Source organism: Vombatus ursinus, unplaced genomic scaffold (assembly GCF_900497805.2).
Source record: "Vombatus ursinus unplaced genomic scaffold, bare-nosed wombat genome assembly UNPS02007284.1, whole genome shotgun sequence".
NCBI lineage: Eukaryota > Metazoa > Chordata > Mammalia > Diprotodontia > Vombatidae > Vombatus > Vombatus ursinus.
The window spans coordinates 15342429-15358802 of record NW_020947062.1 but is presented as its reverse complement, the minus strand read 5'-3'; the positions used below and the strand labels follow the sequence as shown (position 1 = coordinate 15358802).

Sequence of the window (16374 nt, the reverse complement as noted above, 5' to 3'; positions counted from 1 at the left end):
TTAAAATAAGGAGCTAGAGCAGAACCTATTATGCTTCAGCTGAAGTAAAAAAAGACAAGGGTAGCCATCATGATTTCAAACAAAGCAAAAGTGAAAATAGGCCTAATTAAAAGAGATAAGCAGGGAAATTACATCTTGCTAAAAGGCACCATAGACAATGAAGTAATATCAATACTAAACATATATGCACCAAATGACATATCATCCAAATTCTTAAAGGAGAAGTTAAATGAATTACAGGAAGAAATAGACAATAAAACTATAGTAGTAGGGAACCTCAACTTTGCCCTGTCAGAGACAGATAAATCTAACCACAAAATAAATAAGAAAAAAGTTAAGGAGATGAATGGAATATTATAGAAGTTAGGTATCACAGACCTCTAGAAAAAACTGAATGGGAATAAAAAGGAGTATACTTTTTTCTTAGCTGTACATGGCACCTACGCAAAAATTGGCCATTCATTAGGGCATAAAAACCTCACAACTAAATATAGAAAAGCAGAAATATTAACTGTACCCTTTTCAAACCACAATTCAATAAAAATTACATTCAATAAAGGTGTGTGGAAGATTAAAAATTACTGGTAAACTAAATAATCTAATCCTAAAGAATAAGTGGGTCAAGGAACAAATTATAAAAATAACAAATAATTTCATTACAGAGAATGACAATGAGAAACCATTCCAAAATTTGTGGGATGCGACCAAAGCACTACTTAGAGGAAAATTTATATCTCCAAATACATACATCAATAAAAGAGAGAAAAAGAGCAGATCAACAAATTGGGCATGCAACTAAAAAAACTAGAAAAAGAACAAATTAAAAATCACCAATTACACACCAAAATGTAAATCCTGAAAAATCAAAAGAGAGAATAATAAAATTGAAAGTAAAAAAAAATCTAACTAATAAATAAAAGTAGGAGCTGGTTTTATTGAAAAAAAAACATACAAAAATAGATAAACCATTGGTTAATTTGATTAAAAATAAAAAGAAAGAGGAAAACCAAATTACCAGGATCAAAAATGAAAAGGGTGACTGTACCACCAATGAAGATGAAAATCAATCATCAAAATAAATTAATTAAGTTATTTTGCCCAATTATATGCCAGTAAAACTGACAATCTAAGTGAAATGAATGAATATTACAAAAATATAAACTATCCATATTAATAGAAGAGGGAATAGAGTACTTAAATGATCTTATCTTAGAAAAAGAAATTAAACAAGCCATAAATGAGCACCCTAAGAAAAAGTCTCAGGACCAGTTGGATTTACAAGTGAATTCTACCAAACATTTAAGGAACAGTTAATACCAATATAATAAAAATGACAATTCTATATAGGTTAATTTACTTATTCAGTGCCACACCAATCAAACTATCAAAGAATTATTTTATAGAGCCAGACAAAATAATGACAAAATTCATCTGGAAGAACAAAATGTCAAGAATATCAAGGGAATCCATGAAAAAAAAAAGTGAAGGTAGGTGCCTAACAGCATCAGATTTCAAACTCTATTAAAAAGTGGTAATCATCAAAACAAACTAGTACTGGCTAAGAAATGGAGTAGGCACAGATTAAGTATACAATACACAGTAGGCAATGACTATAGTGATCTAGTGTTTGATAAAACCCCTAAGATCCAAGCTTTTGGGGTAAGAACTCACAATTTGACAAAAATTACTATGAAAACTGGAAAGCAGTATGGAAGAAACTAGGCATAGACCAACATCTCACACCATAGACCAAGACAAGGTCAAAATGGATAAATAATTTAGACATAAAGGGTCATATTATAAGTAAATCAGGGAAGCATGGAAAAATGTGCCTGTCAGAGCTATGGATGAGGGAAACATTTATGACAAGACAAGAGATAGAGAAGATCATAGGAAGAAAAACATATAATTTTGATTACATGAAGTTAAAAAGCTTTTGCAAAAACAACACTAATGCAGCCAAAATTAACAGGAAAACTGTGAAAAAAAATTTACAGCAAGTTTCTCTGGCAAAGGCCTCATTTCTCAAACATATAGGGATCTAAATTTATAAAAATAACAGCCATTTCCCAGTTGATAGATGGTCAAAGCATATGACTAGGCAATTTTCAGAAGAAGATATCAAAGCTATCAATGGTCACATGAAAAAATGTTCTAAATCACTACTGATTGGAGAAATACAAATTAAAAGAACCCTGAGGTGCCACCTCACACCTATCAGATTGGCTAATATGACAGAAAAGGAAAATGACAAATGCTGGAGGGGATGTGGGAAAATTTGGAGTTGTGAACTAGTCCAACCATTCTGGAGAACAATTTGAAACTATGTCCAAAGTGCTACAAAACTGGGAATACCCTTTGACCTAGTAATACCACTACTAGGTCTGTATCCCAAAGAGATCAAAGAAAAAGGGAAAGGACCTATTTGTACAAAAATATTTATAGCAGCTCTTTGTTGTGGTGGCAAAGAATTGGACACCAAAGGAAGGCTCATCAATTGGAGGATGGCTGAACAGGTTATGGTATATGATTGTGATGGAACACTATTTTATAAGAAATGACGAGCAGGATGGTTTCAGAAAAACCTGAGAAGATTTATATGACCTCATGCAAAATGAAGTGAGCAGAACCAGAACATTGTGTATAGTAATAGCAATATTGTAAGAATGATCAATTGTGAAAGACTTAGCTACTCTAATTAAGCCTAATCTAAAACAATTGCAAAGGATACATGATTGGGGGGGAACAAAAGCTATCCACCTCCAGAGAGAGAACTGATAAACTCTAATGCAGATTGAAGCATACTTTTTTTTTTTTACTTTCTCTGTTTTTCTTTTCTTTTCTTTTTTGGCTGTTTTCTTTTGCAACATAGCTAATATGGAAATATGTTTTGCATGAAATTACATCTAGTCAATATAAAATTGCCTTCTCAAGGAGGGAGGAGGGGTGAGAGGGATAGAGAGAAATTGGAATTCAAAATGTTAAAAAATGAATTCTAAAAAATTTATATATATATCTCGGAAATGTTTAATGAAATAAATAAAAAAAATTTTTTAAAGAAAGAAGCATGCCTCTTCTCGGTTCCTGGGCCGTGTCCTCCAAGCATAATTGTCATCCCGATTGTCATTCATGTTCTGGTCAAAGTCCTTCAAACCCATGGCACCAGGTGGCACCTTTTGGAAGTTGAGGCTGGCTTCTGGGATGTGCTGTACCAGCTGCAATGAGAAAGGACACATAGAGAGAGAGAGAAGTTCTCCAGGAGCTAAGGAGAATGACTGAAGGCCACAGACCTGACAGCCAACATCCTGTCCTGACGCATGCATGCACACACACATGCCTCTCACCAAATCCACAGGCATTTCCAATCTGTCTCTGATATTTGTAGCACTCTTCATCTTTTCCAAAATAACTTTCCAGACATTGCCTCACTCATCCCCAATACCCTCTGAGGTAGGCAGAGCTGCTATTACTGTTCCCATTTGGGAGATGAGTAAAGAAATACAGAGAGGTTAAATGACATGAGGAATAGTGGAACGATAGCTGGAATGGGGTGAAGACCCGGGTTCAAATATCAGTCCTTTTACCTATTATTTGTGTGAACCTGGGAAAATCACTTCCCTTTCTCAAAATTGGTTTCCTTATTCACAAAATGATGGGTCTAGATTAGATGATCTTCAAGGTTGCTTGCAAGCTTTAAATCCTATAATCCTATAAATCACATAAAACATTCTGTATGAAAAAGTTGAGGAAGCAAAAAAAAATCTATGCTATCTTAGATCATATTAAGAAGAGAGGAACAGCATTCAAAATAAGGGAGATGATGGTCCTGTCATGTTCTGATCTTGTTAGACCCTTTTATGGATCTAACTGTTATGTCTAGTTCTGATGCTATATTTTAGATAGACACTGATAAGCTAGATCATGTCTAGAGAAGGAAGACCAGACTGGCAATAGGACCAGAGATCAGGCTCAGGATCATGGATCAGTTCAAGGAACTGGCTCAGAAAAGGCTTAGGGGAAGATGATAGCTTTCTTCAAATGCCTGAAGGGCTGCCATGAAGAAGATTAATCAGGCTTGTTTTGCATGGCTTCAGAGGGCAGAATGAGAAAGGAGATAGATTTTAAGCCTCTTACACAGAGAAACTCCCAGTACTCCCAGCACAGTGCCTGGAACAGAGTAGGTGCTTAATAAATGTTGTCTGATTAGTAATCAAAATTTTCCAAAAATAAAATAGGCTTTCTTTGTAGGTAATGAGTTCCCTATCAATGGAGGGCTCCCAATGGAAGTTTGAGCTGCTTTGTAATAGGACCACAGTCTCCTCTATTTTCCCATTACAAGTACTAGCTTTCCCTAAAAATGCAGCAAAGCTGTCTCTGGGACCTGATTGGCCCCTGCTTCCACTGATGCAGCTTCCTCATCACCTAAGTCCCACTCACATGGAGTTGGAGCCTCTCTAACTTGGTGGATGTCTGAAGACCGTGTGAATCACCATACTCTGCCCTGCTGACCAGATGACTTCTACTGGTGGCCATTTCTATTTGGAGAAAATGCAAGACTGTGTCTATGAAAGCTAGGTGCCATTGTATATTTATTATATATCCTTGCTGTGTTAGGACAAAGTCACCTTTTGTTTACTGTTCAATAACTTACAAGTGCCTAGTTTTGTCCCAAAATTAAACTTAACTGATAGGTGTCGGATCCTCCCTTAACACACTTGCAGGGGATTGTGGAAAGGTAATTCACACTCAGGGTGTAGACTATATGCCCTCTGAGGTTTCCTCTAGATCTGAGATTCTATGGCTCCTCCTACAAAAATAGAATTCCAGATAAGAAATCCCCAGTTCCATCAAAGGCTACTCTGCATCTGATTTCTGAAGGGAGATAAACAACAGGTTCATACACAGAGCTTTATTCCATCTCCAGTTACAGCTTAGCCCAGAGGTGTTGTGATGAGCTCAGAGGCTCAAGGAAAAGGAGGAAATCTTGCAACTTCTAAGAAAGTGGGGCAAAGTTTCCATCCAACTGATCAATCAACGAAAATTTAATGATCATTTAATATGTGCCAGGGTGGCAAAGTGATACAGTGGATAGAGCACCAGGCCTAGAGTCATAAAGACCTGAGTTCAAATCTGGCCTCAGACACTTACTAGCTGTGCGACCCTGGGCAAGTCATTTAACCCTCAAGTTTCCTCATCTGTAAAATGAGCTGGAGAAGGACACAGCAAACCATCCCAGTATATTTGCCAATAAAACCCAAATGGGGTCACAAAGAGTTGGACATGACTGAAATAACTGAAAGATATGTGCCAGACCTTGAGCTAAGCCCTGATGGCAAGCATTTAGGTGTCTCTATCTGTTCCAGAGTGAGAATAAAGATTTTCCAGGAAGCAGTGTAGCCTGCAAAAATGAAGTCAATTGCCCAAAGCCACATAGCTAGTCCTCCAGGACACAGCTGTCCTCCTCTGGGTAGATCCTACTTTCAGGCTCCAGGCTCCATGGTCCTGAGACACCAAACATAGCTCAATCACAGAACCACTCCCATTTTAGAGGTAAGGGAGAGAATACTGCACATGCCATCGGACACAGTTGACGTGTTGATTGGTTTTCATGAATTGCCTTTCTTTTTACTCTGTTACAAGGCATAGCTTGCTAGATAGCAGGGTAAGGAGGTAATTATTTGGAAATGGAAGTGAGATGAAAAACCAAAAGATAGCAATAAAGATTTTTTTTTTTCTAGAAACAGAAATGCTTATTGAATTATCATCCTGGACATTTATGGATGAGTTGATTGAGGCTCAGTGAGTCTTGCCCAAACTAGCATAATGCCATAGAATTTTGTTCTTCTGAGAACTGGACAGGACCTTAAAGACCATCTAGTCCAACATCCTCATTTTATTGCTAGAAAAACTGAGACTCAGAGAAGAGAAGGGACTTGTTCAAGGTCACACAGCAAGTCAGTACTAAGCTATGGCAATATTGGAACCTACATCTCTTCTAGGAGACCTAATCCATTGAGCCACACCACCTCCCTATTAATCATGTTTGTTAAACCAAGGGGATACAGAAATCTCAAGAGCCCTCACAAGGACCTTCAGCTCATGGCTTCCCTATCAGAATTTATGCAAGGTTAGGTCATATTATCTGAGGCTCTGGTAATTAGTGGTAGCCACTCCCACTGAAGAAACTCACCTCCTCTCGGGCAGAAATAGTGGAGGCTGGGGTGCTGGGGACAGAGTTGAGTGAGGTGCCACGGACAGTTCCTGAGGAACTCTGGGAGTCTCCATCCCCAGCCACATCCTGGATCTCTCTCGCCAAGATGGCAACATCTTTCACCAGAGTCTGGCTTAACCTGCAGCCAAAAAAGATAGGCAAGGCCAGTTCAGAATATCTCCAAGCTCCCAGAAGGCCAAAATAGCCCAATTCAGCTTAGGGGACAGGGCAGGCTCCATTAGGAAAGAACCCTGACCAAGAAAGAAGCTGCCCTGTTTGTCCTCCAGTGGGGAGTGTGGAGGGGCTGGAAAAAGGGACAGACATAGCAGTGACCTGAACCCTGGTACCAGGACCAGCTTTACCTATTCCCAGAATAAGTAGGCAATTTGAGAGTGGCTAGGTCACTCAAGTCACACTCACACCATTGGGCCTGACATGTCATAATCTCAGTAGAGTTGGGCCCAATGCTTCCCTATATAACTCATAGGGCAAATCCCTAGGAGATGATTTTTTTCTTTTCACAGCACATCAAACTCTGAAGCATAGACCTACCTGATTCTCTGCTGCAAACAGACATGTCTGGATACTCCTTATCCTTAAAACCCTCACATGACCCTGCCATATCTTTAAATTATATGTGCTCCTTGCTGCCACCTCCTCTCCCCTTACTCACATCTTAACCTTTACAATCTGGCTTCTGATCACATCATTCAACTGAAACTGTCCTCTTTAGACATAAGTTCTCTCTGACGGCCTTTTCTCAATTCTCAGCCTTCTTCTGATCTCTCTACTGCACTGACGTTGCTGACCACTCTGTCATTCTGGCTGCTCTCTTCTCTCTAGATTTCATGACACACTCTATTTTGGTTCTTCACCAACACATAAACATACCGCCATTCTTTTTTCCTGGATCATCCATATCACACCCTCTAACCGTGAGTGTACCTCAAGGCTCGGTCAGTCCTGGGTCCTCTTGTTTTCTCTGCACCCCTTCTTGGTGATCTCAGCAACTCCCATGGGTACAATGATTATCTACACAGATGACTCACCAACCTACATATCCAACCCTAGTTTTACTGCTGAGCTCCAGGCATCTACTCAATTTCAAAATGTCCAACATGTCAACGTGTCATTACCTTTTCTGTCAAACTGATCCTCTTTTCTGGACTTCCCTATTTCTCTTAAAGACCCTACCATCTTTCCAGTTACCCAGATCTACAAATTCAAAGTCATCCTCAATTCCAATAAGTTTCCCAGTCTTGTCACTTCCACTCCAACAATATCTCTCCCATCTACCCCATCTTATTCTCATCTCAGGGCCACCACCCTCTAACCTGGATTACTGCAATAGCCTTATTGATCTCCCCGCCTTGTCTCCTCTCCAGTCCATCCTCCCTACAGCTTCCAGAGTGATACTGCTAAGGCACAGGGCTCACTGTATCACTCCTTGCTCAATAAACTCCAGTTGCTTCCTCTTACCTCTCTGTATTTAACTTTTTTTTTTTTTTTGGTATTTAAAGCTCCTCAAAATCAGGTTCCAACCTCCCTTTCCAGGATTATCATTCATTACTCCCTTTTTATGTACTCTTCAATCTAGGCAAACAGACCCCTCCCCATCTCCCATTTCTATGCTTTTGTACAGTTTATCTCATGCCCAGAGTCTGTTCCCTTTTTAGGTCTACCTCTTAGAATTCCTAGTTTCAGATTCAATTCCTTTATTTTTAGTTTCCTAGTTTAAAAGTTTAGCTCAATTGTCACCTTCCATATGAAGTACTCCCCCAACCCCTTCCCTCCTCTCCTTTCCAGCTGCTAGTGCCTCCCTCCATCAAACACTTTGCAGTTAATTTGTATATATTTTATTGCTGCTTATATATGTAAATATTGTCTCCCATGTTGCTGTAACTTTATATCCATGCTCAAGATTTAACGTGTCAGTAGTAGACTCAATAAATGCTTGCTGATTAAATGTTTTTTTTCCTGAGTTTACCAATAATTAGACAAATGTACAAAGAAGAGATTTGAGTTATGAAATTCCCCACAAAGAACAGAAGAAATCATAGGTGATGATGTATGGAACGGCCCCTAGTTTTGGAGTAGGAAGGCCTCACATCCGGCTATCTAGCCTTACTATCATTTGTGACCTCTGGCAAGCTACTTAACACCTTTAGGTCTATTTCCTCATCTGTAAAATGAATGTGTTAGGTCCCTTCCACTTCTAAATCCTATCTATGAAGCCATGAACAAAGTCAGCCTTATAAATTTAAAACAAGAACAGTTTTCTAACCATTGGGTATCCATAGAGCTGTCATATTATCCATCCCAGAAAAAGCAGCTGACTTAAGGGATACTTGTTGATTTCTCCCAAACCAGTCCCAAAACATCCCCATTCTCCCTTGAGACCACTGCTAAAATAATATTCCTAAGTGATCATGTCATTCTCCTACTCAAAAAACCTGGAGCATTCTATTGCCTACAGGAGAAAAATATTAGTTCCTTATCTTAGGATTCACGGCCTTCTATACAATTAAGCTCCTACCTTCCTAGCTATAATATTCCAAGCAAATTAGACTGCTATTCCTCAATCTCATTTGTCCCTTTCCCACCATCATACATTATGTAAGCCACCCTCCCATGCTAGAATTCACTCTTTTTCCATCTCTGCTTAATGAAATCTTCCTCTTCCCTCAAAGGTGAGCTCAAATGCTGTCTCCTACTATGAAGAATTCCCCAATTTCCCACAGCTAAAAGGATTTCCCTCTTTACTCAAATTTTCTTAGAACACATTGTCTAGATCTCTTTTATCACTATCAGACTTTGTTTCATACTTATTTGTGTTCAGAGAATGGGAAGGAAACAAGCATTTATCAATTATAAGGCAGTATTTGAAGTGTCTTACAAAAGTTATCACATTTAATCCTCAAAATACAAAAGCTAAGTGCTCAGGGTCACAGAGCTAGTAAGTTTCTGGGGCTGGATTTGAACTCAGGTCTTCCTGACTTTGGGCCCAACATTCTATCCACCTACCTGCCAATAGGATATAGTTTTGAATTGAGTGTATCAGTAGGGCTCAGGATACACTGAGCTATACACATACACTTACTTAGTCCTCCTTTTGACCAAGAGCAAACATTTGTGAGAACAGGTTAGGGCTTAATCTGGGGCTGGGACCAGGAATCAATATGTGTTTAGGGAATAAAACAAAGCTAATTCAACCATATTTAAAACTATAACTTGGAACCTATGAGAACAATTCCCAAGAAATGATAAAGGGGACAGTTTCAGAGAATCATGGAATGATTTCTATGAACTGATACACAGTAAAGTGAACAGAACCAGAAGAACAACTCTTATAACATTGTGCAGATAAACAACTTTGAAAGACTTAACTCTGACCAATGCTATGACCCAATCACGATTCCAGATGATGAAACATGTTATCTACCTCTTGACATAGAGGTGATAGATTTGGGGTGCAGACTGAGACATACACTTTTTGGAAATGGCAATGCAGTAATTTGTTTTGCTTAAATGAAAACGATGGGGAGAGGCAAGAAGGAGAAAAAAATAGGTTATTGTTAGTTAAAAAGTGAATTAAAGTTAAATCAAGAACAGTTTTCCAACCACTGAGTTATCCATGGGGCTATCATAGGAAAGAAAGGAAACAAGTCAGGAAGACCAAGGGTAGTCACATCCCACCTCTGACACATAAGTACCTGTGTGACCATGGCAAGTTACAACTTCTGTGGGATCCAGCAGCTTTCAGAGGCTAAAGGTTATAGACAAGCTGCCAAAGTGGAGAGAGTAGAAAGTTCCCTACACTAAAAAAATCTACCCTCCTGTCCCCGCTAATATAGAGAAAGCTATTTTCCCTTTTGTAAAACATTAACTGCAATGTCTCACTGCTATTTGGTGGGAGAGCCTTGGTTCTTGAAGGCTACATCACTGGAGTCACTGTGTTACTGGCTGGTCCTGCCATGCTGGAAAATACAGACCCGGTGACAGAGGCTGGCCACAGGGTGATGAGGTTCCTCCTCAACAACTCTTGAAGCCCATCTCCTAAATAAGAGAGGGAATATGATCTACACTGGTGGAGAGAAATCCCCAGGTTGATGAGACTTCAGATCCTTAATGTAGGGATTGGGAATCAGGAAAACCTGAGTTCAAATCTTGCTTTAGAAACTTACTACCTATGTCACTATAAGTGACTTGGCATTTATGGCATTCAATTTCCTCATCTGCAAAATGAGGAAGATAGATTCTATGACTTCTAAGGTCCCCTCCAGTCTGTCAATAAGCATTTATTAAGGTACCTACTATGTAAGTACTGGGGATACACTGAAAAGCAAGAGACTGTTCTCAAGGAACTCATGATCTGATAAGACAACCAACATGCAAATAACTAGGTATAAACAAGCTATAGACAAGATAAATTGGAGATAGTCAACAGAAGGAAGGCACTAACATTAAGAGTGACTGGGGAAGGTTTCTTGCAGAATGTGGCATTTTAGCTGAAACTAGAAGCCAGGAGGCAGAGAAGGAGAGAGAGCATGCCAAGCATGAGGGACAATTAGTGGAAATGCACAGTCTGAAGATACAGCATCTTCTCTCAGGAACAGAAAGGAGACCAGGGCCAGTGGATCACAGAGTATGGGTGGTGGAGGAGGAGTGAGGAGAGAAGGGAATGTAAAATGCAAGAAGACTGGAAAGGAGGAGGGAGCTAGGTTATGAAGAGCTTTAAAAGCCAAACAGAATTTTATATTTGATCTTGGAGGCAACAGGAAGCCAACAGAGTTCATTGAGTAGGGGACTTGCATCTGTACTTTAAGATAAATTTGATAGTTGAGTGGAAGACAGAATGGAATGGGGAGAGATCTGAGGAAGGGAGACCAACTAGCTAGCTACTGCAATAGTCATGAGGTGATGAGCACCTATACAAGGTGGTGGCAGTGTCAGAAGAGAGAAAGGGGTGTATATGAGAGATGCTGGAAAGGTAGAATTGACAGGACTTTGGACTTACTGGGAAAGGAAGGGAAGGAAACAAGCTTATTAAGCACTTACTGTCAGGCACTGTGCTAAGCACTTTTACAAATATTATCTCATTTCATCCTCACAACAATCCTAGGAAGTAGGTGATATTATTATTTCCATTTTATATAGAGGAAACTGAGATAGACAGAAGTGACTTTCCTAGGGTCACACAGCACTTAAATTTCTAAGGCAGGATTTTAATTCAGGTCTTCTGATTCCAGGGCCAGCATTCTATTCACTACTGCTTAACTGACTGGATATGGGGAGTTGAGAGTGAGGGTGACTTCGAGGATGGTGATACCCTTGACTGCAATAGGAAAATTAGGAAGGGGGGGAGTTTTGGGGAAGTAATGAGTTTGTTTGGATATATTGAATTCAACATGTCTTTGGGACATTCAGTTTAAGATGTCCAATAGGCAATTGGAGACTTGAGACGGGAGACTGAGAGAGGTTAGGGCTTGATAAGTAGATCTGGGAGCTCTAGCTCTTAATCTATAATCCTATGATTCTAAAAAGATTTAAGTACTGACGAAAAACAACAATAATGGCTCTTCAAAGCCTATATTTGGGTATCCCAGCAAAGCAAGGCTTTTAAACCCAGGAAATTGTTTCCAATGTCAAAACCAACCTACCTTCCTAACTCTGCCTAATGCCACTTCTTTTCACATATTTAAACACTTGGTCAGGTTGGATAGCTTACTTTCCTTTCTTCCCCCAACATGTCCTATAGCTTCCTATTTCTAGACTCCCTCCCCCACCATCTCTGCTGATTGTTTTTGATAATATTAGTAAACACAGCAATAGCACTTTAAGTTTTACAAAGCACTTTATAAAACCCAAGAGGTAGGCAGTACATGAGTTATTCTCTTCTTTTTACAGATGAGGAAACTGAGGTTCATAGTGGTGAAGTGGCCAGTAACTGTTAGGTCTCTTGACTCCAAACCAAGAGTTTTTTCTACCATGCAAGTCGCATCCTGACTTTCCTCCAAAGCCCAGCTACCTTCTCAATGTAGCCTTCCCTCATCTAGGCACAGACAATCCCAAACAGCAAAGAATCCAAAATTCAAGGTCTTTTGGATTGGGCGCTAGACTGTTAGAAACTGACAGGAGGAAGAAAATTGTGATGGGGGCAGGGGAAAGGCAGCCTTTCTCTGACTATTCATTACTCTGTGGCCACAATAAGTCCCTCTCCTTAGGACTTGCATTAAATGACATTAGAGAGAGGGTCTGGGTATATCTAAGGAACTAGGCAAAACTTTGTAGAACCTACCACCGGCACAGGTTAATTAACCAAGTGGATGGTCCACACACAGAAAATGAAGAAATGAGGGGAAATGAGCACATCACATTTTTGACAAACACTAAATAAAGGATCCCTCGCCCCAAACTCTTCATATCTTTCCCTTCCACATAGGTAATAAGTTCCCTATCAATTCAAGCCTATGAGCACAGTTTGGAAGACCATAGAGTCACATAGGATTTAGAGCTGGAAGGGAACTGAGAGATGATCTAGTCCATCCACTGTGTTTATAGAGGAAGAAACTCTGACCCAGATAGGTTAGGTGACTTGCCTAGGGTAACACAGCAAATAATTAGTCCAGCCGCTTTTTATAGAGGTGGACACTCTGATGCAGATAAGTTAGGTGACGTGTCTAGGGTAACAGTAAATAAGTGGCAGAGACAGGATTTAAACCCAATTATCATTTTGGAAATACTTTCTGCTTTATTCTAGGTTGAACTAGATATTCTCTGAGGTTCTAGGATTCTAGGGGCTTCCCGGAGTCCTCACACTCACCTGGCAATCTCAGCGATCTCTGCGGTCTGTACCATGAAGTTGTAGCGCTCGGGCTCGTCATCCTCATCATCCTCATCCGTGTCCCGCCCATTATAAGGTCTGGGCCGGCCCTGGCCGGTGGCCCGCAGGGTCTGAGTGGCTGTTGAGGCATGGGAGCGTTTGTGTTTGGGAGAACTGTGGGTGGAGCCGTACTCCTCCTCCGAGGTGGATGTGCAATCTGAACCCTGCTGCCTCCGCCGGGAGTCTTAGACAAATGAATTGGTTTCAGACACAAGGAGAACAAAAACAGAAAGGAATTCAGAGCCCAGGCAGCCAAGACCAAATCAAACTGGAATAAATCAAACAGGGCAAAACAAAGTAGGGGAGGGAGCCACTTAGAATCTCTCGGGGGCCTTAAAGAGAAGGAAAAGGTTTGGGTGTCATGAGCTTCCTGGACCAAGAAGACATAGCAATTAATGGGCTTAAGAGTCAGTAAACTTGGCTTCAGGATTCATCCAGCACATTGGCTTTGTGGTCTTAGGCAGTTTCGCCAAAAAAGAAATGAGGAGATTGAACTAGAGGAAATCAAAGGTCCTTTTCAATTAAAACATTCTATGATTTGCCCACACTAATTAGCTGAATTACTTAGAATGGAAGCAGAGCTGGTCAGTAGAGGACACATGTGAACTCTGCCTCATCAGCCCTTCTTCACAGGAACACCTGCAGTACCAAAGCTACTACTGGAGCTCCTCAGACATCCCCAAAGTCACCATCATCAGGACAGGGAGTTTCTTGTCTACATTGGGTCCCACATCTTCCCAGAGAAGTTCCATGGACACCCAAACCAGGCCCAGAAAATTAGAGATAGCCCAAAGTCACCCCATGTCATCCAGACAGGGAGAGAAAGTTGGCCCTCCTGGGAGAGATGAAAGAAAGTTAGGTTCCCCAAGGAGGGGCAAGTGACATTCTCCCCCATGCTTCATGCAGGCAAGTGTGGGCTGCCCTTGGTCCACCTGCTGGACTCTCCCAGGCCAACCCATCCAAGCGGCATCCTGGTCTACTAACTATCCAGTAGAGGGAACTAGCCCCATCTGGAACAAGGCAGGTATATTACTGCTGAAAGTCAACCAAGAAGAAGGTAGAGGAACCACGCCCAAACTACAGGGGCTCTGACTGTTGAAGAATTCTGTATTTTGTCTTGTTAGGTAAATCATTCCCTGTTCCTGAGCCCCGTGGGTCCCAAAGGACAAGGCTCAGATCTCCTATTCTCTATCCCGTCAATAAATTGTGGGTTCCCTAAGGACAGGGACCTGGTCTGCTCCTCCTGCCAATCAAAGGATTGGGCACATGGGGGATGAGTAAATAGATGCTAAGCTGAATTGTAAAATGAAAGAACTGCACTAGACAGTCACTAAGGTCCCATCACTTCTAAGATTCTGAGGTTCCATGAACTGCCTATTTCTTAAAGATTTTAATTCCAGCAGCAATGGCAGCAGCAGGAGGGGCTGTGCTCACCCAGAAGTCCAGGAGGGGGAAGGCACTGAGACGTCAAAGCTTCTATTTTCATTTGGTCTCTCCTTCTCCCAAGAAAGCCAGGCTATCTCACCTACTGCTCCCTCCTCCCCAAGGGGCTGCCCCTCATGCAACTCCTGGTGAACAGTTTCCTACCAGAACAGTAAATGGTCCCAGAAAGTAATGACAAGTCTGGCTCAGCCAATGTACAAGCTTCTGCACTTTGGCAGCCTCTCTCCCTGGCTAGACAGAGACTCCAGCCTGGGATCTGGTAAAACCACCTCACGCTATGGCCCACACCAAGTAAGGCCACCTTCTTCAGGGAGGTGCAGAGAAGGGAGAGAGGAAATCTCAAGCCAATTCAGCATGGACACACAACCAGAGAAGGTGGTTAGTAGAAGCTGACTGTTAGGAGGAAGGAGAGTCTGGTTAGCAAGGCACTGCTAACAGCTGGCAGGGAAGGGGAAAGGGAAAAGATAAAAAACAAAAATTCTTGCCTGGAGTCCCCAGGGTCTTGTAAACCAAAAACCAATTCATTTGGAATAAGATTGAAGTGCTAGCTCTTTTCTGGGGTTTAATGCATGACCTGGGAGTGAGCCCTAGCTGTCATGAAGAGCCAGGAACATGTTCTGGGCCAGTCTCGGATATCCCAGGGGTGGCCTCTACATGTCATTCATTGGCAGTGACCAACTTCATTAACAATTTGAAAAGAAAGGCAAGGGGCATATGCCTTTGAGGGCCCTAGCTTTTCCCTCTGGGTACAGAGATGAGTGAAGACAGCCCCATGGAATTTATAATACTTATCATCTTCAAAGGAGGATTGTAATATGGCAAACACATGGCTGAACACAAAAGAGGAAGGCATTGTTTTCACAGATAAGACAGCAGAAGGGATGCAAGAGAACAGACGCGTGACCGGGCCACTGGACCGCCTCTGATGCCCCTCCCCAGACCACCTCTAATACTGCTCCCTCTCCTCTGCTTCCTTCCCTGGAGCCCATACCCTCCTCTTATGCCCCTCCCCTCTCTTCATCTAAGAAGCCCCTCTGATCTTCAGGACACTCTCAGGGAAGAAATTACCTGTTGTCCCCCAATGAGTCATAAGACGAACTCAGCCCTGAGTCAAGGATTATAGGTGCCACAAGGAGACCAAGCAAACCAAGGTGAGGCTTGCACAGGTGAGAGATATTGCTTGTCACAGAGGAAACAGAATAAGGCAACTGTCTCCAGACAAGTACTGCACCTGGAATCTCCCTTCCAACCCCCAGAACACTCCAGCGTTTTGTGGATCCCACCATAAAAGCCACAGTTGGCTGCATACATATTGCTATCATTTTTGTATATCTACAGATGTAAAAAATACATGTAATCTATGTTTCTCCCACTTTGATCAGACAAAGAGCTTTGAGAGAGCCGGACCATGTCTTCCTCACACTAGAGCTCTCTAAGGGTATGGCCACATCTCACCCTCCTTCTCTCTTCCAGTGCTAAGCCCTAAGCACCCAGTAGGTAACAACATAATGACTGAGATTACCTCTAAAATAGGAGCCCTTAACCATTTTGTATCATAGGTCCCTCTAACAGCCTGGTAAAACCCATGAACACATTCTTAGGATAATGTTTTTCAATGAATAAAATAAAATAGGATTACAAAAGAAGCCAATTACACTTAAACACAGTTATCAAAATATTTAAAAATAAGTTCATGGACCCCAAGTTAAGAACTCCTGGATCTAGGGAACGACTTTAGGGCCCCAAAACACATCAAAACCCATCTTTTCTAATGTCTACCATCTTGATTTGGTGTCTGAGAAGTGGGACACTTTGACCTGATCAACCCGTGGCCCCA

At 41.3% G+C, this 16374-nt stretch overlaps 1 protein-coding gene across 2 annotated transcripts in view; it reads right to left on the bottom strand.

The window, feature by feature from the left end:
• CEP170B (centrosomal protein 170B) overlaps positions 1–16374 on the bottom strand; it is a 103247-nt gene that overhangs the window by 15831 nt on the left and 71042 nt on the right. Inside the window, exons 12-14 of one of the 2 annotated variants that reach the window (XM_027849097.1) lie at positions 13035–13278; positions 6191–6350; positions 3072–3215 (exon numbers count right to left, since the gene is read on the bottom strand). In XM_027849097.1, the coding sequence (XP_027704898.1) occupies positions 3072–3215; positions 6191–6350; positions 13035–13278 (548 nt within the window). The remainder of the gene's footprint in view (positions 1–3071; positions 3216–6190; positions 6351–13034; positions 13279–16374) is intronic. The other variant, XM_027849099.1, reaches the window with a different exon arrangement.